The sequence below is a fragment of the Dipodomys ordii genome, unplaced genomic scaffold (assembly GCF_000151885.1).
Source record: "Dipodomys ordii isolate 6190 unplaced genomic scaffold, Dord_2.0 Scaffold67, whole genome shotgun sequence".
Classification (NCBI taxonomy): domain Eukaryota; kingdom Metazoa; phylum Chordata; class Mammalia; order Rodentia; family Heteromyidae; genus Dipodomys; species Dipodomys ordii.
This window is the reverse complement of record NW_012267283.1, coordinates 11550941-11575109: the sequence shown is the minus strand read 5'-3', so window position 1 is coordinate 11575109 and position 24169 is coordinate 11550941. Positions and strand designations below refer to the sequence as shown.

Here is a 24169-nt window from a genome sequence, read left to right as displayed (position 1 = left end):
AATAAAGCCTCATGGGATCATGGAAAAGTTCTGAATCAAAGTTGTAATGTGAGGTGCAAGGGAAAGTGGACAGAAAGTGTTATTCAAATAAAGGTCCTATCAGTCATTGACCATCACCCTCCACAATCAAAGATGGGGAGAACCTCCCACACCTGTGGCTAAAGCCAGTGGGAGAACATTGCTGGTATGAGCCATACAGGTATCCGTACCCATTTGAACTGAGAATATGAGGCTGTGTAATATATGCCCCAAACAAAGAGAATAGTACAAAAGAAACTCTAAATAGTTTGCACACACACGAGCCATCAGAAGACTTTAGGCACAAGGAACAAAGAGACTTTTCAAAGCAGTGAAACAATTTTACTTAATCCTATTCTTTTGGGAACTTGCTGTTGCATGATTGCCCATGATTTTACCATATGCAAGTGAAAATGCGAAAGATAATGTAAGTAAGTGCTTTCCTACATGATGAGGTATTGGGGCTGGCTCTTGTGTTATGTCATATATCACAAACTCCAAGATTTTACCCATACAAGAAAGTGATTAGGTTTTGAGCGTGTGTTTTCCAATTGAATTGTGCAGTTTTTGCTCAAGTTTTCTCTAAAATTAACTGCAACCTAAGAAGAGAATTTACTTGTATTGAGAAAAATTTTCATTCTGTCTGGCATCCTCTGCTCTTGCAACATTATTGAGGATTTTAAAGGTATATGGGGAAATGAAAAAGGGAGGAGAGAGGTAAAGATTAGGTAAGAGAAGGAGCGAGACAAAGAGAGACAGAGACAGAGAGAGACTGTGTCATAAAGTAAACACAGAGATTCCATGTGAATTTCATGGTACAAAACACAGTGGCTTAGCACTGTCCTCTTCAGATTGAGAAATCCCACTTTGTGCCTTTATTCACCTTGTTCAACTGGCCTGCTCTGAAACTTTTCATAATAACATGCTGATGCACATGCTTGTGTATTGCTGAAGCCTCACCCCCCTCCACCTGATTAACTTTAAGCTTAGTTCAGTATTATTTCCTGTATATCTACCATGTCTTATTTATGGTGAGGTATAAATAGTATCCCTCCTTATTTTTTATTGTGAAAATACCGTACAGAGGGGTTACAATTACATGGGCAAGATAATGAGTACATTTCTTATGAAGCACTGTTGCCTCCTCCTTTGTTTCCCCTTCCCAACCCTTCCCATCCTCCCCTACCCAATCCTCCCCACCCCCCCCCCACCAAGGTTGTAAAGTTTGTTTTTGACATAACAACTTGTACATCTCATTGTTGCAGTGGGTCCAAATGTATCCCTATTTAAACAATTTGTTTTTTCCCTTCCCCTACACAAATTATACCAACCTCAAATACAGTAAAAGCAGGGGTTATATCATGGGGGAGGGACATACAAAGCAACAAAGAAATCACCTTATAAATAAGTTAGAAGCCGGGCGCTGGTGGCTCACGACTATAATCCTAGCTACTCAGGAGGCTGAGATCTGAGGATCGCGGTTCAAAGCCAGCCCGGGCAGGAAAGCTGGCAGGAAAGACCGTGAGATTGCTATCTCCAATAAACCACCAGAAAACCGGAAGTGGCACTGTAGCTCAAGTGGTAGAGCGCTCGCCTTGAGCTGAAGAGCTGAGGGGCAGCGCCCAGGCCCAGAGTTCAAGCCCCACGACCGACAAGATAAATAAATAAATAAATAAATATGTTAGAAACAATTGCATGAAAGCAAAAACTTTTGAATACTTATCTTGGGGTTTATTTCACCTAACATCAACTTATCTGACCTTCTCTGCTTGTCTCAGACATATACTAGTTATTGCAAATAAGGGAAACCATGGGACCTATGTTTCTTTGCGCCTGGCTTACTTCACTTAATATAATTTTTTCCAAGTCTTTCCATTTCCTAACAAATGGGCCAATGTCATTCTTTCTGATGGAGGCATAGAATTCCATATATATACCACATTTTCTTGATCCATTCATCTGGATTGGTTCAATATCTTAGCTATGGTAAATAATGTTGCAATAAACATAGTTGTGCTGGTAGCTTTAGTATGGTCTTGTTTGTGACCATTTGGGTAAATGCCCAAAAGTGGGATTGCTGGGTCATAGGGGAGCTCTATGTGGAGTCTTTTGAGGAACCTCCATACCACTTTCCAAAGTGGTTGAACAAGTTTACACTCCCACAAACAATGCAGTAAGGTTCCCTTCTGTCCACATCCCCTCCAGCATCTGTTGTTTTTAGAGTTCTTGATTATAACCATTCTAACTGGGGTGAGGTAGTATCTCAATGTTGTTTTGATTTGCTTTTCTTTTATGGCTTGTGAGGTTGAGCGTTTCTTCATGTGTCTAATGGCCATCCTTCTTTGCTCTTCAGAGAAGTTTCTCTTTAAGTCTTTTTTTTTTTTTTTGGTCCGGTCATGGGGTCTGAACTCTGGGCCTGGGTGCTGTCCGTCAGCTCTTCAGCTCAAGGCTAGCGTTCTACCCACTTGAGCCACAGCGCCACTTTCGGCTTTTTTCTTTTTGCTTATGTGGTGCTGAGGAATCAAACCCAGGGCCTCATGCATGCAAGGCAAGCGTTCTACCACTGAGCCACCTTCCCAGCCCACTCTCTTTAAGTCTTTAGCCCACTTATTTATTGGGTTGTTGTTTCTTTGAGGATTTGTTTTTGGGGGATTTACTTTTTTGAGTTCAGGTATATTTTAGATATGAGACCCTTGTTCGTTGTATGGCTAGTGAAGATCTTCTCCCAATCCGTGGGCTTTCTATTGATCTTGCTAGCTATGTCCTTTGCCATGCAGAAGCTCTGCAATTTCATGCAATCCCATTTGTCCAACCTTTCCTTGATTTGTTGTGTTTCTGGGTCTCTATTAAGAAAATTTCCGCCTGTGCCAAGGAGACCTAGGGTTTCTCCTATTCCATCCTGTAATGTTTTCAGGGTGTCTGCTTTGACTCCGAGGTCTTTGCTCCATTTGGAGTTGATTCTGGTGCAGGGTGATATATAAAGATCTAGCTTTAGTTTTCTACAAGTAGTTAACCAATTTTTTGCCAGCACCATTTACTGAAGAGGCTGCCTTTCTTCCATTCTATTTTTTTTAGCTCCCTTATTAAAGATTAGATGGCTATAGGTCTGTAGGTTCACTTCTGGGTTTTCAATTCTATTCCATTGGTCCTGAGGTCTGTTCTTTGCCAGTACCAAGCTGTTTTGATTACTATGGCTTTGTAGTAGAGTTTGAAATTTGGTATTGATATTCCTCCAGCACTGTTCTTTCTGTTAAGGATTGTTTTTGCTATTCAGGATCTTTTATTGCTCCATATGAATTTTTAGATTGACTCTTCTATTTCCTTGAAGAATGAGGTTGGAATATTGATAGGTATCGCATTGAATTTGTCGATAGCCTTGTATCCCTCCTTATTTATGTTATACATAGATTTCAGCATTCTGAGCACTTTGGGTTTAGATATAAGACACCCACACTAGGCAAATTAAGACATATAAAATTCATTTTCATCTATTTTGAATTTACACTCAACCAAGAGAATAGCATACACCTGGCATAAAGGCAATAGACTTCTTCTAGATTATTGTCAAATTAATTATTTGGATTCTCCCATTGTAATAGTGCTAAAACTAATCAAGGGTTCTATTATACAGATAGGGTTGTGAATCCCTTTCCATCAGTGTTCTCAATGCCTGCTGTATCATGGAGCATAGAATGCACATGAAATGCTGCCCTCATGGTCATGCCTGAACATATGACTACAAACAACAATTTGCTGTAAGTCCCAGATGAGGGGTCTATAATCTTTTTCTGTATGTCTTTGTAAATTGTATTTGAAATAGGTATATGTAAATAAAGTACACACGCACATGAATAACATATACATGTATATAAGGTACATCTACACACATACAAGTATAAGGTACCCCAACAAAGACTGTTTGAAAAAGTGACAACAGGGAGGAGGTAAAGAAGACTTTATGTAGATGTTTGAATTGGGTCAAAGTTCACCATATAATATCTGAGAGATCACAATGATTCCCTTTTATACTACACACACATGCTAGTTCATAGTTATTCTATTAAGAACATAATTTATATTTTGATCCTTTCATTTTGCTTATATTTACAAATGTAATATGTCATTATTGTTATGGTTTCCTCTAGAGTACACTCACTTTCCTATATATATATATATATATATATATATATATATATACACATCATATGTTCTAATTTTACATGTCCCCATGTCTCTCTCTTAAAGTGAGGGGAGGGGAAGTGTAGTTGTGGAGGTGGGAGGGAAGGGGTGGTCGGGGAAAAACAAAGAAGGAGATAAAAATGCTTGATAAGAAATGTACTCATTACCTTGCTCATATAACTGTAATCCCTCTGTACAGTATTTTTACAATAAAAAATGAATAAAAAAACTCAACACCATACTTATTTACCAACAGTCCTTCATTTGTGAAGAAAATCATACAGTTGTTATTCATATACTGAGAGCATCTGGGTTGGTTCCATACCTTAGCTATGGTGAAGAATGCTGCAACAAACATAGTTGTGCTGGTAGCTTTAGTGTGGCCTTGTTTGTGCTCATTTGGGTAAATGCTCTATGTTTAGTCTTTTCAGGAACCTCCACAGTGCTTTTCAGAGTGAAATATTTTGTGGATATTTCCTATGTTAAGTTTTCTAGAATTCAGTGCATTTGCTTATCAGAGAAGGATTTAAAAATCAAAAGTAATGAAATAACACAACGTGAGTAATAGGGGAAATAATGATTACTCAGGTTGTGTTTTAAGGCCTCCAGATTCTGAGTACTCTACTCATTAACACAAAGAAAGCCAACAAAGATAAGTATACAGCTTCTGTCAGAAGCAGCTCCTGTGTTCATCCTAACCTCTAAGGCTGTCCCCTCCCCTCTTACTGTCCACAGCCACAGAACTGATTTTCTCCTCCCCAGCTTCTTGGAAAATTGAGTTTATTGAAGTTCAGAATGCAAATGACAAAGTAGAGCACTCAGATCTTCAGGGCTTTAAAACAAATGTTTTAAGGTCCCCAGACTCTGAGTGCTCTACTTATTAACACAAGGACAGACATCCCAACAAAGATAAATATACAGCTTCCCCCAGAAGCAGCTCCTGTGTTCATCCTAGCTTCTACGGATGCTCCCTCCCCTCTCACTGTCTATAGACATAGAACTGATTTTCCCCCCTACTTCTTGGAAATGTGAGGAGTGAACTGGAGCTCAGGATTCAAATGACAAAGTAGAGCACTCAGAATTGGAGGCCTTAAAACAAATTTGGGGGCCTGTAAACAAATGTTTTAAGGTCTCCAATTCTGAGTGCTCTACTCATTAACAGAAAGACAGACATCCCAATGAAAATAAATATACAGCTACTGTCAGAAACAGCTCTTTTGTTCAATCTAGCATCTAGGGCTGTCCCCTCCTCTCTTCTCCACATTCACAGAACTGATTCCCCCTACCCCCCAACCTCCTGGAAAGCTGAGGAGTGTATTGGAGCTCAGAATGCAGATGACAATGTAGAGCCCTCTGAATTTGGGGGCTTTAAAATAAGTGTTTTAAGGTTCCCAGAATTGGAGTGCTCTACTCATTAACACAAGGACAGACATCCCACAAAGATAAACATACAGCTTCTGTCAGAAGCAGCTCCTGTGTTCATCCTAGCAGCTAGGGCTGTCCCCTCCCTCTTTTTGTCCAAAGCTACAAAACTGAATCCCCCCCCCCCCCCCCCCCCGCTGAAACCTTGGAAAGTGGAGGTGTGTATTGGAACTCAGGGTGCAAATGACAAAGTAGAGCACTCAGAATTTGAGGACCTTCAAAGAAACATAGGTCCCATTGTTTCCCTTATTTGCAATAACTAGTATATGTGTAGAACAAGCAGAAAAGGCCAAAAGCTATGTACATATGACCATATAAGATGATTTTAAGCGAAATTAACCCCAAGATAGGGACACAAATATCCTTTTTATTTCTTGCTATTGTTTCTAACATAGTTATAATGCACCACGTGACTTTTTTTGTTTCATTGTATGTTCCTCCCCATGGTATAACCCCTGTTTTCACTGTATTTGATGTGGGTGTCCTGCATCTTGCATATACAAGATTCTAATTCGGGAAGGGGAAGGGAAAAAACAAAATGCTTCAATAAGGATACAAGTTGACCTATTACAACTTTGGTGAGGAAGGCAGTAGTTGTGGAGGTGGGAGGGAAGGGATGGTAAGGGGAAAACAAAGAAAGAGGTAACAATGCTCAATAGGAAATGTACTCATTACCTTGTCATGTAACTGTAACCCCTCTGTACAGTATTTTTATAATAAAAATGTACAAAATTTTAAAAAATTAAAACATTAAAAAAAAGAATTTGAGTGTCTTTTCGAGTGCCATACTCATTAACATAAGGACAGATATCCCCCAAAGATAAATATACAGCTTCCCCCAGAAGCAGCTCCTGTGTTCATCCTAGCTTCTAGTGCTGCCCCCTCCCCTCTTGCTGTTAATGGCCACAGAACTGAATTTTTCTCCCTGACTTCTTGGAAAACTGAGGAGTATATTGGAACTCAAGATGCAAAAGACAAAGTAGAGAACTCAGAATTTTGGGGCCCTAGACTAGGGCCTGAAAACTTGTTTTCTGAGTGCTGAGTGCTCTCCTCATTAACACAAGGATGCACATCCCCAAAAGTATAAGCATACTGCTTCTCTCAGAAGTAGCTTCTGTGTTCATCGTAACATCTAGGGCTGTCCCTTCTCCTTTTGCTGTCCACAGCCACATAACTGATTCACATATGCACACACCGAGGGGTCTTCTTGGAAAGCTGCAGAGTGACAAAGTAGAGCACTTAAAACATTTGTTTTAAGGCCCCCAAATTCTGAGTGCTCTACTTTGTCATTTGCATCCTGAGCATAAGCCTGTAATCCTGTGGATTACATGAGTGGCCCAGCTACTCATGTAATTGTTAAAGAAAAAAACACCCAAAATTATATATGTGCCAGGAACTGGACCCCAGAAAGAGTCTGGGCAGAATAAACTTTCTGATTTACAAGTCTTGAGCCAACAGGGTCTCCTTGGATAAGTAAAAGAGCAGATAGTGCAAAAAACAAAAACAAAAACTGGATTTCCTATTTTTTGTATGTACATTTGTGTTTTTCACCCTTTCAGTCACCTCACATTTTTTCTCAGGCAGAACAAATATAATCTTCATTACAATAACGCCCTAGACCAGAAGAATCAGAATAAAAGTTTTTTCTACTTACTCTCTTGTGTTTCATAATTTCTGATTTTGGAGCTGACAGTGATGCTTGCTCTAGGAAGATGGCACAAAGTGTTGTTATTTGTGAACTGAACAGGGAATCCGGTCAACAGAAAAGTTCTCCAAGAAGGAATTGATCATCGTATACACCTCATATGGGACATGAGTGTCCACTTATTTGGATCCAATCAATCACAGCCTTTTCAGTTCTGACCAGGCAAGCTTGGGTCCTGAATTCTGAGTTCTCTCGTCTCTTAAACTAAGAAAAAGACGGTCTCTATCACATTTTTACAGGCAAACACTACCCTGTGCTGCCTCCCGGCCTGGGTTGGTTTTATTCTTATTTATTTTCTTATCCTTAAGTAGCTGTACCAAGGGGTTTCCATTCAACATGCCAAGTACAAAGCATCTCGAGCCCTGTTTCTAATCAAGACCAAGAAGATAGAGAAGGATGGACTTTCTCCTACTAGCCTTCGGGGTAGTTAATGTGCTAGATTGAGCCGCGATAACCCTGGCACAGGGAAGCAAATAGCTGTGCCGGAAGCGGTTGCGTTTCACTGCTCCAGGCGGAGCTCTCGGCGCTAAGGACGAATCCTGAGGCGTGGGAACGGGGGTGTGGGCGGGACCACCGGCCCCGCCCCTCGTGTTACCTAGGAGACCGCAAGCGTCCTGCCGCGGTTGCCGCCGGAGCCCTAGAGGCGGGACTTGAGTCGGCTCTCTGCAGGTAGGGGTGTAGCCAGCCCCACGCCGGTCCCCTGCTCGAGGGCAGGTGATTTAAAATCAAACCTCCGAGCCACCCCCAGGGTTCCCAGGGCCTACCAGGGGGTCATCCTCTAACCAGAGCCTCCTCTCCACCCTCCCTTCCCCCCCCTCCCCTCCACACACAGACATTGGTTTCCTGGACTAAGGCAGGGACGAACGCCAGCGGCCAGGATGTCAACCGTGGGGAAGGTGACCAAGGTTCACAGCGGCAAAGTCTACCAGCAGATCTTCGAGGCCGAGGTAGGGTTGTCCGCCGCCCCCTTGTCTCGACCCCCTTCCCTCTGCTTAACCACAAACTTCCCTCTGTACCCTCCAAGTGTCCCTCTCTCTATGAGCCCCACTTCCTCCGGAGAATCTAAATACAATAAGGGCTTTTGACCTTGCTTTGATCGTGAAAATAATTTCTGCTGGTTCTGCCAGTTTGAGTGCCTGTTCTTGAAAATTAGGAAAGCGGAAGTGCGCTTTTAAATGTAAAGAACTCAGAAATTACCTGAGTGAACTATGCAGTACCCAGGACCCATTTCTCATACATAAAAGCAGTTGTGAGTTTTCTATTTATTTTTAGTATTTTATTGTAAAAATGTTGTACAACGGGGCTACAGTTACCTGAGCAAGGTAATGAGTACATTTCCTATTGAGCATTGTTGCCTCCTCCTTTGTTTTCCCCTTACCATCCCTTCTCTCCCACCTTCACAACTACACACTCCCCCAAGTTTTAAAGTTCGTTTTCAACATGTTTTGTACATCTCATTTTTACAATGGGTCAACCTGTATCCTTATTTAAGCGTTTTGTTTTTTCTCTTCCCCTCCCCAAATTAGTGAGTTTTCTATTTAAAATCTGAGTTTGATTTTACTTTAGTGGTTTTGTTGTTGTTGCTGCTGCTGCTTGTCCTGGAACTTGAATTCAGGGCTTGGATATTATCCCTGCACTCTTTTGTTCAAGGCTAGCATTCTACCACTTGAGCTACAGCTCCACTTCTAGTTTTTGGGGTGGCTAATTGGAGATAAGAGCCTCATGGACTTTCAAACCTTCTTCCTCAGATCTCAGACTCCTGACCTGCTAGGATTACAGGCATAAGCAGTTTTGCTCTAGTGTTTTAAAACTTTTTTTTCTCTCCTTAGCCCCAATCCCCAGCCACACACCTCAAAGTATCACCTCTCCCCCTCCCATGTATAGGCCTCTTGATAGCAAGTCAGCTCTGAAAAGTGCCCTGTCCCATATGTACTATATGGATCAAATGAGACCTTAAAAACAAACTATAGACATTTAACCCTTCTTTTGAAGCTCCCTACTATTTATTGAAATGGAATTTTCATTCCTAATGTGAGCCCTAATAACCTTTGGAAATTATAAAATTACAAAGAAACCAGGACAACTGAATTTCTCATACACTCCTGCTCCCTGTAAGCAATAATGACTTTCTTAGCATTTGTCATACTTTCTGCTTTACCTAAAGGGGCACTGTAGGTCTGGGTCCTGAATTCGTGGCTTGTTATAAGGGTACTCTACCACTTGAGCCACCCTCCAGCCCATTGTTTCTATGCATTTTAAAATTGGAAATCACAAATATGGCTATAATTTTGTGTTTGGGGCTATAATTATGAATGTATCCTTCTAATTAACATGTCTATTCATCATCTCATAAGCATTTCCTCATGTTGCAAAAGGTTCTTTTCAATTCCCATCTTTAATAAACATTCCTTCAAAGCAGTGTGCCATCTTTGCTTAACCAATTCCCTATAATTGGACAATTCCATTTTCCCAGTTCCTTATGACTATAAAGAAAGGTGAGATAAGCATCACAATCTTCAGTTAAATTTCTTCAGCCATGCCTTCCTTGAAGTGGCTGGATGCCTGTTAGGAAGGAGGAAAGCTCTTTTGTGGGGGTTGGGAGGTTGGTTTCCCTGCAAAGTACCTTCCTGATGGCAGGTTCCTACTTATCCTTCTAAAACAGGCACAGTTAGCCTGAGGATACTGGGACATCTGCAGGTCTGATCAGAGCCCCTGTCCCTTCTCTTCCATGGATTCAGGTGCAGCTGGTCCAGTCCTTGGCAGCCAGCAGAAATCGGCCTACAGAACACCCTGTAATCTCAAAGAGTGATGGGTTACCCTTGATGAAGAAGGTGGAGTTTGTTGAAGGGGAGACGATTTCCCTTCGGCAGTGGAAGTGGCTGAACAGTCTCCCTAATGATGGGATCACAGAAAACCCTGTTATCCACAGGTAGGTCCTGCTACCAGCCAGGCCCCTTACCTTTGGGTTACCTCAGTCTTCAAGGACTCAAAAAAATGCTCAGTGGAGATTAAGTGCCAGGCAGGAATGAATCTCAAGTGCCTCCTCAGAAATAGGAAGATAGTAACCCTTACTTGGATGGATTGTTCATTTCTCTGTTCCTTCCTTCACTAATTACTAAGTACATAGGGCCAGGGTATAGTACACAGGGGAATCCTGTCCCATGTAATCTGTCTCATGTCCTCCACCCACACTAGCCCCCAATCCCATAGTCCCCTACTTACCATGAGCATGGGCCTCAAACAGAAAACCTTTCTACCCTCCTGGGCTGCCCAGGTAGCTTCCACGTGCTGGGGAACAGGAAGGTTTTGCCTTGGCCTCCTTGCACCATTCCCTCCAGCCTTCTTCCTCACTCTCAAGTATCAAGTATGGATCTTTCACCTACCTTAGGCCTCTCCTTTCTTTGTAAAGAAGTGAGACTCAGTCATTGCTCCCCTCCCCACATCACCCTATATCTGCCTTCCAGCTTTCCATGGGGCCAAGAGCCTTGGAAAAGCTTTTGTTTTCTCCTACCCTCCTGAGCCTTTGACCTTCCCATTTCTGACCACCCCAGCCACTCTTGCTAAGGTCACCTGGACACTTATGTCAACTCTCCCAACCCCTGGGCTTCCCCACACACCTCTCTGACTGCTACTGCTCTCTGCCTCGGTTGTAAGTCAGCTCTCTCAGGCTGTGTAGACCAACTCCTCTAGCTCTTCTAACTATCTGTAGGTCTAGCAGAGGCCAGACTGGGGATGAGCAGATAGCTGTATGTCCTGTCTTCTTCTAGCCTCCAGGGAGGCACTTGAAAATTGGGCCTGCAAAGACCACAGAAAGGCTGCCTCATTTGTTTGTTTTTCAACTGTATAAATTTAAATGTATTTGCATATTATAAAAATTAAGATAAACATATACACTAGTACACTAGTACTAGTTACACTAGTAACGGAACAGCAATAAACGTCAGTTGATCGATCCATCTTTTCACATTGAACAGAACTGAAACCTGAGTGCTCAAAATGTCACTGTCACTATGGCTTAAATGTGCACAGAAAACAAAATCCCTGAGAAGCCATTAGACATTTTTTTTCTTTTTATCAAGTAGCATTCTACTTGGAGGATCACAGTTCTGAGGTTCAGGTTGTGAAACATACGCCCCATGTTCTTGCCCTTCCTTCCCCTTCCCTCCGCACCTCTCCAATGACCCTCTGAAAGCCCCCGGAACACAGCTTCACTCCTGATCGCAGAATGTGCCTGGGAGAGGGGAGGGCTCTCAGGTACAGAAGATGATCCACGTGAGTTCCACTCTCTACTTTCCCCATGGAAATTCCACAGCCACGAAAGTCACTGGTTTCTGCGCTTTTCACTAACATTTTTCCCTTAAAACCGGTGCTCCTAAAGCCACAGAGTGGGTACAGTAAAAATGTTGACATTAGGGAAAGATGCACTATCCTTTCCACTTAAATTTTCAAGAAAGTATGAAGATACTTGGAACAGGGGTTGATCACAGTCGGCGTAGGTGAGTAAACCAGTGCCACATTCACTCTCTCGCTGCCATTCTTGGGGCAGATGATCTCTGCCATTCCTTCCAAGGCCACCTCATTTGTGTGTGGGCTGATGCACCCTGGCAGGGTCACTATGCAGGCAGAGAACAGTCCATTGTAGGAGGTAGATTACCACTAGTGTAAGCCAAGTCCCCAGGTCTGAGGCAAGTGGGTAAGAAGACAGAGGTGACAACAGTCCCATGTTCTCCTATGGGGCTGCTTTAGGCCAGGGGCACTTGGAGTAACAAGTCCTAGAACACTTCTGCAGGGTTACCTGGACCCCAGCAGCTATAGCCAGGCCCTGCAGAGTCCTCCCTGTTAGACCTCAGTGGGGACTTTTGAGAAGATGGCTGGAAACCACTAGTCGCATAGAGCCTTGAGGAACAGAAGTGGTCACAGGGAACTTCAGGGGAAAGGTTTAGTGGACATTGATGTTATTCCAAAGCTTATTTTATGCTCACCCCCCCCACACACACACACATGAACACCTTCTCCAATCTCCCAATTCTTCTTCCATCTTCCCTTCTGAGACAGTTTGCCCTGGGATCCCTGCTCCCTCTACCCAGACCCAAGCTGTACAACTCTTGGTGTCTAAGCTCTGCCAGGGGCACGTGGACAGTGGCCTCTCTTGGAAATTAGGGTTACTCTGGCTGCAAATGCAAACATATGCCGAGCTTGTGGGGCTGGTCAATCCCCCTTTGATCCTTAGTTGCCTGTGTGAACAATGTCTAAGGCCCATTACCCTCTTTTACCTGGGAAGGGATTAATGGCTGGTACCTCAGAACAAGGACCCAACTGGGTCCTATCCAGGGACAAGCAGTGTCCGCTGACTGGAGATGCTCCGGGCAGCATTTATTGGGAACCTGGATACTTCCTCTAGACTTTCTGGAATCAAGGCAGGCCTGGATTATACCCACTGCATAGGCTGTCCTGGATGAGGCTGGAGATTCAGGGCTTACTCTTCTCTGCTTGTTTCTTAGGGAAAAGGAAATAGCCAGGAAGGAAAAAGCACAAGAGAGTGAGAACACTATTGCTGCTCGAGAAGTGCGGGGCCTCATGTCCAACATTGGTGAGCCTCCCTCCATTCAGCTCCAAGGGCAGGCCTGCCCTGGACAGCAGAACCCCTGAGCAGTAGAGTCTCCTCTGAAACAGCCCTGACAGTCAGATGGGGTCCTGTGCTCATTCTCCATGCTCTCCCTGAACATTTACTCTGGAAAGAGAGTCAGGAGAGCCAGAGGCTGTCTACAGAGTGGTCACTTCCTGGGATTAACATTTACTTGTTCTACATGATTTTAGGTGACATTTCTCATATTATGTTTTCTTCCTACTTCCTTTTTGAGTGTGACTTTATCCCAATATGGCGGCCCTTTTCCACTGTAGCAGAACAAAGGGAGATGATGCAGAAAGTTCAAGTACTCTTCTATAATAGCACCCACCTTCTCCCCAGAGAGCTTCCAAACCTGCTGTCCCATGAGGTATCCAGCTTCCCAGGTGGATGCGGGGCTGAGCAGAGCCTAAGGGGCTAAGGGTGAAGGGTCTACATACCCTGCTCAACCACTGGCTTAAACCCTTGTTCCTGAGCCTCCTCCTTAGAACATTTGCCTTTTGGCATCAGCCTGAAAAGAAGTAGGGTGTGAACAGTGTGTGCTAGGTGCTTTCTAGTGTGGAGCTCTTATCTCCGCAACAGTCCCTTCCTGATTGCTGATGGTTCTGATTACAGTATTTCAACTTCTCTATAGTACAAAAGCAGGGGCATCCAATCATCCTGTTTCTCGTTTTAAGTCGAGCTTTCCTCAGCTTGCATGGGATATTTAGCATTTTATCATAAAATAGCCTTTATGTTAGATGATTTTGCCCACAGTAGACTAAGGTAAGCATTCTGAGCATATTTATTATGTTAGCCTAAATTGTGGTGTTTGGTAGATCAAGTGTATTCAATGTATTTTTGCCTTATAATATCTCCAATTTACAATGGTTTTCTCAGGACATAATAACACTATTATAGTTGGAAAAGCACATGTATATGTATTTGAGCCTTTAAACTATTTAAAAAAAATACTAATGTAACTGGGCACTGGTAGCCCCTGGCTATAATCCTAGCTATTCCGGAGACAGATCTGAGGATCAAGGTTCAATGCCAGCCTAGACAAGAAAATCTGTGAGACTCTTAACTCCAGTTAATCTGCAAAAAGCTAAAGGTGGTAAGTGGCTCAGGTGGTAGAGTGCTAGCGTTGAGTGAAAAAGCTAAAGGACAGTACCGTGGCCCTGAGTTTAAGCCCCAGTACCGGCACAAAAATTATTATATATAATATATTAAATATAATACTTTATAATATATTATACGTTACATATTATACTTAGGAGCTTTTCCCCATTTTAATTGATTGTTCTGCTATATAGAGGATTAAATCCAGGGCAAATGCTCTACAACTGAGCAGCATGCCTAGTACCTCAACAAGCACTGCATGCCTGCGGCCTTGCTCTCTACAGCACTCACAGATCATTTTCATCTTTCTTTCCTTTCCTTAAGCTCCTACTCCTGTTGGCCCGGATTTGGGTCTAGTTTCTGTACCCAAGCTCAGTACGTAGTTGCTCCGTGTGTGCAAAATCCTTCCAGGGATTCTTTCTCCCTAAGCCTCATCACCTTTGTTGTTCTTCCACAGTTCCTGCAAGGGCAAACATTGCTGTCCTTCAAGAACAAGAAGAGGCCAAGAGGAGGAAGCATGAGAATGCTCTGGCCGGATTTGAGGAAGAAGTTGCCAATATAGGCATGGTGAGACTCCTCTTGGTTCTTCTTGCTTGGCTCCAGAGAAGAGGCAGTTTTCTCATTGCCCCTAGCTTCCTTCCTCCTCTCAGTGGCTCACCAAGACATAGATGTAGGTGGAATCATAATAGCCATGTTTGACTGGTTTGTTGGAAGCACGTCTCCCCTAATTCTTGTAAAAGCCCAAAAGTCAATAGTTGTTACTCCATTTTGCAGGGAGGCCTTAGAGTCTTGTCTAACTTGGAAGCCAAGTTGGAAGTATTCTGTAGGTGACACCAAAGCTCTGCCCTTGACTTCCTGCTAGCCCTGCTGATGAAGAGTCCATGGATGTGCCTCAGTTTATGGCCCATCACTACTGGGACCTGACGCTCTTCCTAATATTGTTCCTGTTCCACAACTCATCTGTATTCTCACTGCACATACCTAGAATGGAACTAGTCTTTGCCCTTCCAGCTCTCTCTGAGGTCCAGATTTCGACTTCTTTTTGTCTCCCTTGACTCCTGTTCTCTACTATGAACCTTACACCAAGAACATCCTCCCCAGTCGTGCCCTTAGAACATCTCATCTAGATGCCAGCCTTACATCCACCCACATGCTCCTTGGCTTCAGTGCTACTTGAGCCTCCTTTTCCTTATAGGAAGCAAACCTTGCATTCTTTTCATTTGGCCACTTCTTTGACTCCTAGTTGTTGAATGCCAACCCCTGGCCAAGCCTGATGTCAGGGCCTCTTTCCCTGGCTACTCTTCACCAGCTGGCAGAGCTCTCTGGATAGGAGTTCATCAGCAGTCCTGATGATCATTTTTGAGACAGGACTGGGCCTGGTACCTTCCCATTACAAGAAGCCCTTTCCTACCTGAGGTGTTGATGCCACAGCCCTCATCCTCCAGGCCTATTATTGCAGGAAATGGAACCTCTCATCTTGGAGACAGGGCGACTTTTATCAAAAAAAATCTCTGAGTCTGAGGAAGAAATTGACCAACTCTTCAACAAGATCGAAGGTGACGTCAATCTTGAGGACTATTCTATCGATGTAAGGTTTCCCTCATGTTGAGGCTTGCACATGATCCCCTACCCTGGTCCCAGTTTCCAGGTTGACCTGGTTCCTCTGCACAGACCCTGCTGGAGCTGTGGGATAAGGTGATTGAGACGTTTCTGCTCCAGAAGAAGGAGATTAAGGAGATGGATGAAACACTGCTCTCGCTGGAGGCCTCAAGAGCCAGTAAGGTAAATAGGCCCTACATGGAGCTCCTTGGTGGCTTTTGCCTGTGGGTTTGTTGGATATCCTTGTTCCCTTTGATTGCTCCAGGAAATGAAATCCTCTAACTGTGACACTTTGTCTTCTCCAGTTAAAGAACGTGTTGACAAAATATGTGGATATCATGCGGAAAACATCCTACCTGATGCAGCCTGATGTGTACAGGTTGATGGATAAAGAAGCCATGGTGAGTGGCTTTCCTGGGCAGGGACAACCTGCAGGAAAAGGAACAATACCCAAGGGTGCTGGAAACCTGGTGTCTCAGAGATTGTGGAGAAGGGTAGTGGTTTATCTTTGCCATGTTTAAGTAATGCAGTTGGGGCTCTTAAGTTGGCAGTCAAGTCTTTGTGATTGTGTTTCGAATTGAAGTTGTTGTAAAGTCTACATAGCACACTTCCCTGCAGTCACATCTGATGTGGATCCATTGTGATTTTACTGAGCACTTACTCTATCCCACTCCCAGACTGCAGTATAGTAGACACTTAAGTAAGGAGGGGACAGTATGATCTTGCATTTTTGCCTATGGCCGGCCTTGTACCTCCATCCTCCTATATATGGCTCCCCACATTGCTGGGATTGTAGATATTTTTCATGACTGTTTTCTTGCTAGTGTTTTCCCCAGACTGGCCTCACATCCCAATCCTCTTGATCTCTTGGTCTCCTGAGTAGTTGGGATTTTTCTCCACCTTCTATATCAAATGACCTGATGCACTTTTGGAGTTGGGGTGGAGTTTATAGTTGGGAGTGGGGCTCAGTATTCTTCAAATTCCATCACCACTCCACTCAGCCCTGGCCTTTCATTGCCTATCTATCTGAGCCTGGCTCTGACCAGAGAGAGCATGCCCCATCTACAACTGTACTCTTCTGTGACCACAGATCATGAATCATGCCTTGCTGGGCAACCAGAGGGCCATCGCCCAGCTGTCTGCCAACTTGATGGAAGCTACACTGCAACAGGAGCTCAACAGCTGCTACCGCTGGCGGGGCCTGGTAGATGCCTGGAAGACTCTCAAGAAAGACTCTGTGCTACATAGCTTCAGGTCAGCGGTACTGCCTCACCCCCCAATTCCCCACCCATAGCTCACCCACAGCTCACTGGGGCTAGCGGGGCCAAGGGTAGCTTCCTCCTACCCTTTGCATCATTACTTAACATTGTAGCTGTTTTTCTGTGCTTCTTTTCTTTTTTAACTTAATAAAGGTTTCTGGGGGTGGGGGGGAAGCTTAAAGATCACTATGACTTCCTCCTCACAGCAAGAAGCACAGCTAATACTTGATTATGTTCTCTCCCAGGCCTTTTCAGCCCATATATCACAATTGCATTTCACTTCTTATTTTCTCAATGAGCATTATTTCACGAGTGTTCTCTGAACTCAGTACAAATTGTCAGAAAACATATCTGTATGCTTTCCACAGCCAAGTATTGTTTTAGATGCGGGGAAAGAAAAAAAAAGTGGTGTAACTGTATCTGGCCTTTCCACCTGACCTCAATCAAGTGTTTGGACATTCACAACCTGTTTCTTCCTATAAAAACAGGCATCCTCATGGACTTGTGTAAGAGTTTTAGTGATGACCCTAAAATGTACTGTATAGAAGATGACCAGCTGCAGCTGACCTGGGAGGCTGCTGTGAATGTTGCTTTTCCTGGGCGTTTATTTTCCACGAGCTGGGCACGAGGTCAAGAGCTTAGCTTGTATCACCTCGTGGATGGAAGACTCCTCTCACAAGACTCCATTTTACAGAAGAGGCTCAGAGTGGGGAAAGACTTGCCCAAGGCCAGGGTCACAGAGCAGGCAGCTCTCACTTGGGATCCCAGTGGAACTGAGCTTACTCCTGGGCTGTTCGTGGTGGTTCCTCTCTCCTTCCCTCCACTTCCTTCCTGCGCTCAGTGCCCTAGAGGGGGGACTCAGGTTGCATAGGAGCTTGTGTAATGTAATGCCACTCTGTGTAATGCCACTCTGATTTGTTCTTCATATGAGTCCCTTCCCCTCTTGACCAGCCCTCCTCTCCTTTCCTTTCTATGGTGCCAATGTGTCTGGCCATGCAGTGAGTTCATGGCCAGTGAGTGTGTCCAGAATCCCCCAGCAGTGCAAGAAGAACTACAGGCAATGCTGACGACCCAGCGTGAACTGAAGCAAAAGCGGTTGGAGCATCTCTACACCATATGGTATGGGCACAAAGGGATGCCAACTTGGATTAGTGCCTTTAGAGTTCCAGTGGGGAGGAGATATGGGATCTAGTCTTTCCTCTGAAGTATCATCCAGATGAGCCATCTCCCTACTGGGGCTCTGGTGAGGAGCCAGCTTCCTAGAACTGGCCCTGATGGCTAGAAATAGCATCTATTGGGTATAGAAGGAAGCTCAGGGTAGCATTCTAAAGAGCTCAACAGGAGGCATTGGCCAGAGGGCCAAGATCCTCTCCTCCGAGATCACAAGGGCCTGGCACTGAACACCAGGAGATCATTGTCAGGGCAGCTGCCATCAAATGGGGACCTGTTAGCTTCTTTAGAAAATCACATTTGTTTTCTAAGCAGCAAACTTGTTAAATATTAAGATCAAAAGGTCTTAATGTGCTGGCCACTTGGTGGCTCACACCTGTCATCCTAGCTACTTAGGAGGCTGAGATCTGAGGATCAAGGTTCAAAGCCAGGCCTGGCAGAAAAGTCCATGAAACTGTTATCTGAAATTAACCACCAAAAAGCCAGAAGTTGAGTTGTGGCTCATGAGTGAGAAAGCTCAGGGACTCATGAGTGAGTGAGAAAGCTTAGGGACAGATGATGCCCAGGCCTGAGTTCAAGCCCCTACTATCTCCCTCCTGCATCTCCTTACCCCAAGAGCTTTTTGAAAGATATGTTTCAGCTACCAGGAGATTCCCCAAAAGCCTTTCCACTATTTAACTCAGAATATATTTCTTCCAGATACTGCCCAGTGAATGTTTTGTGCATGTGTGGTAACTTGTCATTTTTTTTCCCTAGTGACCTCCTGCCCCCCAACTTTAACAAAGACCAGCTCACCGAGTGGCATTCGTCTCTCAACTCCATGAACAAGAAGCTAGGTAAGCCCAAATTGTGGTCTTCAATCAGATCTCTCTAGAATTTCAAGTAATAGCATGTCAGAGCTTAGGGCCTCGGCCATTTATCAGAGCAGAAGTGGGTGAAGGGGAGAGTGAACTCTGGGAAGACATGAAGCAACTTTCTCTCCTCTTAGAGCCCCCTACTCACTGCCCAGCCCACAGCCAGGCCAACCACACAGAGATCCTTGACCCCAGCATGGAGACTGAGAGGTATCTCCTTTGAATACCTCCAAGGATGATGAGGATGGTGGCACTGGAGCTATATCTGAGAGGCCAAGGCCTTCTAGTCAGAAACATGGGTTTAACACCTAGCCTTGCTCCATCCCCACTCTGTCCTTTGGGAAGTCAGGGTATCTCTCTTGTCCTCTGTAGGATCAGGATGCAGGAATCACAATGACCCCTATCTCTGGGATTGGTGTCCAGTTGAAGGTCAAGGCCTAACACTGAGAATGATTAGTCACAAATTTTAAATGCTCTATAACAAGGATTATCGCACTATTGGGCCATGGCCAGCTGCCTTGTTTGTAAGTTTTCCTAGGACACCACTATACACAGCAGTGTATAGTTTCTTTTGAGGCTCACAGCAATGCAGTCAGGTCCTGCTATAGTGTGAGATGACTTAGAAGTACTCCCAAATCAGAACCATTCAGAACAGAGACAAGTTCCTCCCATAAAGTGTGTGTGTGTGTGTGTGTGTGTGTGTGTGTGTGTGTGTGTCCCAATATTGAGGTTTGAACTCAGAGCCTCTGCTCTGCTTGGCTTTTTCACTCAAGGCTGGTTGCCCTATTATTTGAGCCACTGCTCTACTTCCAGCTTTTGTGGTTAATTGGAGATGTGAGTCTCATGGACTTTTCTGCCCAGTCTGGCTTTGAACCCTGATCCTCGGATCTCAGCTTCCTGAGTAGGTAGGATTACAGGTATAAACCACTATGAGGTCTTTATCTTGGGGTGCCTAGACCTCAGTGAGGAAGGAGAGGCCAGCCCCTGCCAATCCACCTGTCCGACCTTCACCAGGAGGGCGCTGTGCTTAGGGGGACTCAGCTCTCTCTCACTCTCCCCCTCCTCCTGGAAGGATAGCTAATCTGTTTTATTTTCTACCCTTGCAGACACCTATCACATAGAGTCCATGATGAGGCTCCGCTTTCTGTATGAGACGACGTGGCAGGAGTGCCTGGCACATGTGCAGGAATGCAAGGTGAGCACTCCTCCCTACAGTCCAGGGAAGAGAAAATGAGGTGCTGTGGCCCTCTCCTGTGCCCTTCAGCTTATAAGCTTTTCTTCCTTATTTCCAGGCCCTGGAACTCACAGGGCTATGGGCATTCTGGAGCCCTTTACCTGTCCTTTCTCAGCTCTCTTGTCACCTTCAGGGGTTTAGTACAGCATGACTTCCTCCAGGTAGCCTGTGGGAGATGGAGTTGTGTAATCTCTGGCTGCTATACTTCACCCTTGACTGTCCCATATAACACTGGCCTTTATTCACTAAGGGAGGTTATAGGACACCTTTTTCATATATAGTGTCATCCCTTACATCCAGTACCACTGTTCTCTCTGCCTTACCTGCCAACTCTGTGGCAGGATGAGACAGTTCCCTCCCAGAACCTTCCAGGATAGGGACAGGTTTTTTAGAGCAGGGGGATAATATAGCCAATCTGTCCCTTGTCTGCCTTGTTAGTAAAAGTGTCTGGATGAAAATCTGGTCATTTTGAAGCATGCCTGAGCCCCAAGAGTCCTCTCATGTTCCTGGATCATCCATCAGCCAGCTTTGCACTGCCACTGGCTTTGAGGTGACTTTAGGTGGTCATGCTCCTAGCCCTAAGCCAGGCCTGGCCTTGCTCTCCCCAAAGAAGCAGCTGCTGGACTGGAAGGCCTTCAGCGAGGAGGAAGCAGAGAACCTGGTGAACCCGACCTTCTTCCAGATGGTGGGGGTGCTGCAGAGGAAGGTGGAGAAGGAGCTGGAGCTTCTGGATGTGCGTGCATGTTTGGTGACACCCTGGAGGTGGAAAGCATTACTCTGGGGTGCTGGACTGGAGCGAAACTGGAGGGTTTCTTTCTGGGCTCCTCCAGCTTGCATGTCCCTCATATGTCCACTCTTTAGCCCTCACCAGCTCCTCCAAGAGCAGGCCTCCTATGTGGCCAATGCTCAAAAACACCAGAGCTACCCAGACTCCAGGAAAAGGAACTCAGTCTCTGAGTGTACCTGAGTTTTCATTGGCCTGGTGCTGAGGACATGGAGGAGCACGAAGCTCAGCCCAAGAGCTTCATAATCCTGAGCCTGAATCAGCCCTCATTATTCTGTGGCCAGAGAATGGCCATCTTCACTGTATTAGCCACCAGGCTTGTCAGTTCCATAGACCAAGACAGTGCAGAAATGAAGGGTGTGGCTATGTTCCAGTAATTTTATTGAGGGAGACTGGAATTATTATTTTCATATGAAAAAGGTCCAAACAAAAACAGGTGGAGCCAGATGCCAATGGCTCATACCGATAACCATAGCTAAATCAGAGGATGGTAGTTTGAAGCCAGCCCAGGCCAAAAAGTCCATGAGACTATGAGACTGTTTATCACTAATAATCACAGGAGTGGAACTGTGGCTCAAATTTTAGCGTGCTACCCTTGAGCAAAAAAAGCTCAGAGACAGTGTTCAGGCCCTAAGTTCAAGACCTAGGACCAGCACGCGTACACACACACACACACACACACACACACACACACACACACATACACACACACACCAGGTGGCCAAATTTAGTCTGAAATCTATAGTTTTACCAGTACCTGACCAAGCATCAGACGGTATGATTTTAAAAAGGTAGGGGGTACATGAAGATTTAACCGCAGGTGGGTTTGGGGCCCTGATGCAATCTCTAGTAAAAAGTGTCCTGATGTTCAGACCAAGATGAGTATAATATGCAGTGCTGTGGAGGGAGGGCCAGAAGCCCAATGTGGGGCTGACTTGGAGGGATGGTGCCCAGGCAGTAACCTCTATCCTAGGGTTGGACCCTCCTGTTGGCCTAGGCTAGTCAGCACTCAAAGCCCCTTTTCTGGGTTACAGAGCTCCTTCGAGACCCTGGCCAAGCAGACGGAGTGGCAGAGCTTTGAAGTTTTCAGGTACTTCAAGGAGGCCACAAAGCTGTGGGAGACACACCAGAGCATGCTGCAGGTGCAAGAGATGGAACTCGAGAAGAGGATAGAGAATCTGCGACAGAAAAATAGGCTGGAGAGCCAGGTGCCCCAGCCCCAGGCAAAGTCCAGGAGGGATGAGGGTGGATAACACTCCGGTTGCAGGCTTCCCAGCCCAGCCCAGCATTCAGGTGTCAACAAACCAAATTCCCCAAATCAATCCCATATCCAAATGTAAATTCTTTTAAGTTATAAAACCTGTACAGATGGAAAACTGAGACTTGCCTTCATCATGGGAGTAGCAGAAATGTTGAGCTAGGTCACAACTGTAGGTTTTTTCTTATTTTTGTTTTTTGCTTTCAGATAAAACAGTACCCTGTAACTCAGGCTACTAGACCAGGAACTGGCTTTATTACTCAGGCTGCCCTCAGCCTTCTAACAAGGCTCACACCACTATACCCAGTCATGTACCTGTGTTTTGAAACCAAACCTGTCTGTGAGTACACATAGAAAGACAAACAGACAGGCAGCACACAGACTAAATGGCAAGTATTCTAGGTGGTTAAAATAAGGAGTTGAACAGATCAGTTTCATTAATCACAGTTTACTACTGTACATAGAGAATGGCTTTTGTTCCTAGTGTTCAAAGGAAAGGAGAGTTGTGTGACCAGCCTCACAGGAAATACAAATGTTTTGACCGGTGAGGTATATTAGCCATGTAAGGGAGTTAAGTTCCCATTGCTCAAGTAGGAAGCAGGCCTCTTTGGGAAGTAAGGACTAATTAAAGACTGAAATGTAACTTTTCAGGAGTGGTTTTTCAAGAGAAACTGGATTGACCCAAACACAGCAGGCAAGGCTCCTCCAAATTATAGGGTGCAGCCTGTGCTGGTGGGAGGCTTCAGTGCTGGTAGCTGGAGCTCCAGCATTGACAGTAATGCCCACCACAGTCTGAACGCTCAGAGAGTTAAGAGAGCCGGTGCCTCAGGAATGTGTAGCACAGGCCTGAACTGTAAAGTATAAGGAGGGCATGAGAGACATGTCCATGAAAAGTTCCAAATGAGCTCTGTTAATAAAATAGACAGGAAAGACTTTTACAGAAACAGAGAAGACCCAGAGCCTGTACTGCAGAGAGGGAGCAATGACAGATTTGGTGTGCATTTCAGGAAGTCCCAGGCCTGCCTCAGTGGCAGGGGCTCTGTATGTTGCTCATACTGTAAGAGATCTAGGAACTCATATCATCTTCTTCTTGTTTTCTGGGTGTGCATCAAGGGCCTGGAAGCCCAACTTGATAAGCTCTTAGATCAACTGAGGCAGCAAAGCCATGAAGAAGCACTGAGAATACACCTGGAAAAGGCCAAACATTTTCTGAAGAACATACAATGCAGGTAGGCTGATCAGACCTCAGCAAGAGATGGTCCGGATTCACATGCAAGGTTACTGGCAGCCTCATCTGTATAAGGTCCCCAGGGTAATCCTAAGTAAGCTTAAGATAAAAACTATCCCTCCAATACTGGAGAATATAATGGTGCTGTGCAACTCTGCTTGAGCTGACACAAAACTTTCCAGGGAGAATTTTGGAAAGTTTGTGGAAAAAATTTCACAGCAATGTGGATTGAAAGGTTAAAAACTTGGGTTCCCATTTTAACTATTTAAACATGTATGCTGTTTGCTAAAGGGGAGAAAACCACTACAAATACAGAGATTTTACCTTTTATTCCTCCCCAGTTAATCCTTTTTATAGATATATGTGTACATACTTGTATATACATACAAATAGCATACAATTTGTTCCAGAACTTACAGATATATTTCAATAAGTAACCATATAAAATTTATAAATATAGATTACATAATTTTTAACCATTTCCCCATTAATTAGCTTTTTTTCAATTGGTTCCACTTTCTTAATACAGTAGTTCTCTGTGAACTTCTTTGTACTTGACTCTGTACAAGTAATTCTGTAAGGATCATTCACAGAAATGGAATTGCTCTACAAATTGATTGCAATACTTAGAACCAGAAGTATAACTTTGGGCAAGTAAGTGACCCCTGAAACCTTGGTCTCCTTGTTGGAGAAGCAAATAAAAATCTTGGGCCTTGAGATATTTGAGGGTTT

The 24169-nt window shown here is 44.5% G+C and overlaps 1 protein-coding gene across 1 annotated transcript in view; it reads left to right on the top strand.

The window, feature by feature from the left end:
* Window positions 1-406: 406 nt before the first annotated feature.
* The window catches only part of Ccdc180 (coiled-coil domain containing 180), a 52580-nt gene continuing 28817 nt past the window's right edge, over window positions 407-24169 (top strand). The window contains exons 1-16 of the mRNA XM_013023250.1: window positions 407-445; window positions 7836-7993; window positions 8178-8271; window positions 10063-10253; window positions 12826-12914; window positions 14509-14618; window positions 15511-15639; window positions 15723-15833; window positions 15956-16051; window positions 16741-16904; window positions 17909-18028; window positions 18836-18915; window positions 20040-20128; window positions 20778-20900; window positions 21986-22159; window positions 23323-23438. Of these exons, the coding sequence (XP_012878704.1) occupies window positions 407-445; window positions 7836-7993; window positions 8178-8271; window positions 10063-10253; window positions 12826-12914; window positions 14509-14618; window positions 15511-15639; window positions 15723-15833; window positions 15956-16051; window positions 16741-16904; window positions 17909-18028; window positions 18836-18915; window positions 20040-20128; window positions 20778-20900; window positions 21986-22159; window positions 23323-23438 (1883 nt within the window). The remainder of the gene's footprint in view (window positions 446-7835; window positions 7994-8177; window positions 8272-10062; window positions 10254-12825; window positions 12915-14508; window positions 14619-15510; window positions 15640-15722; window positions 15834-15955; window positions 16052-16740; window positions 16905-17908; window positions 18029-18835; window positions 18916-20039; window positions 20129-20777; window positions 20901-21985; window positions 22160-23322; window positions 23439-24169) is intronic.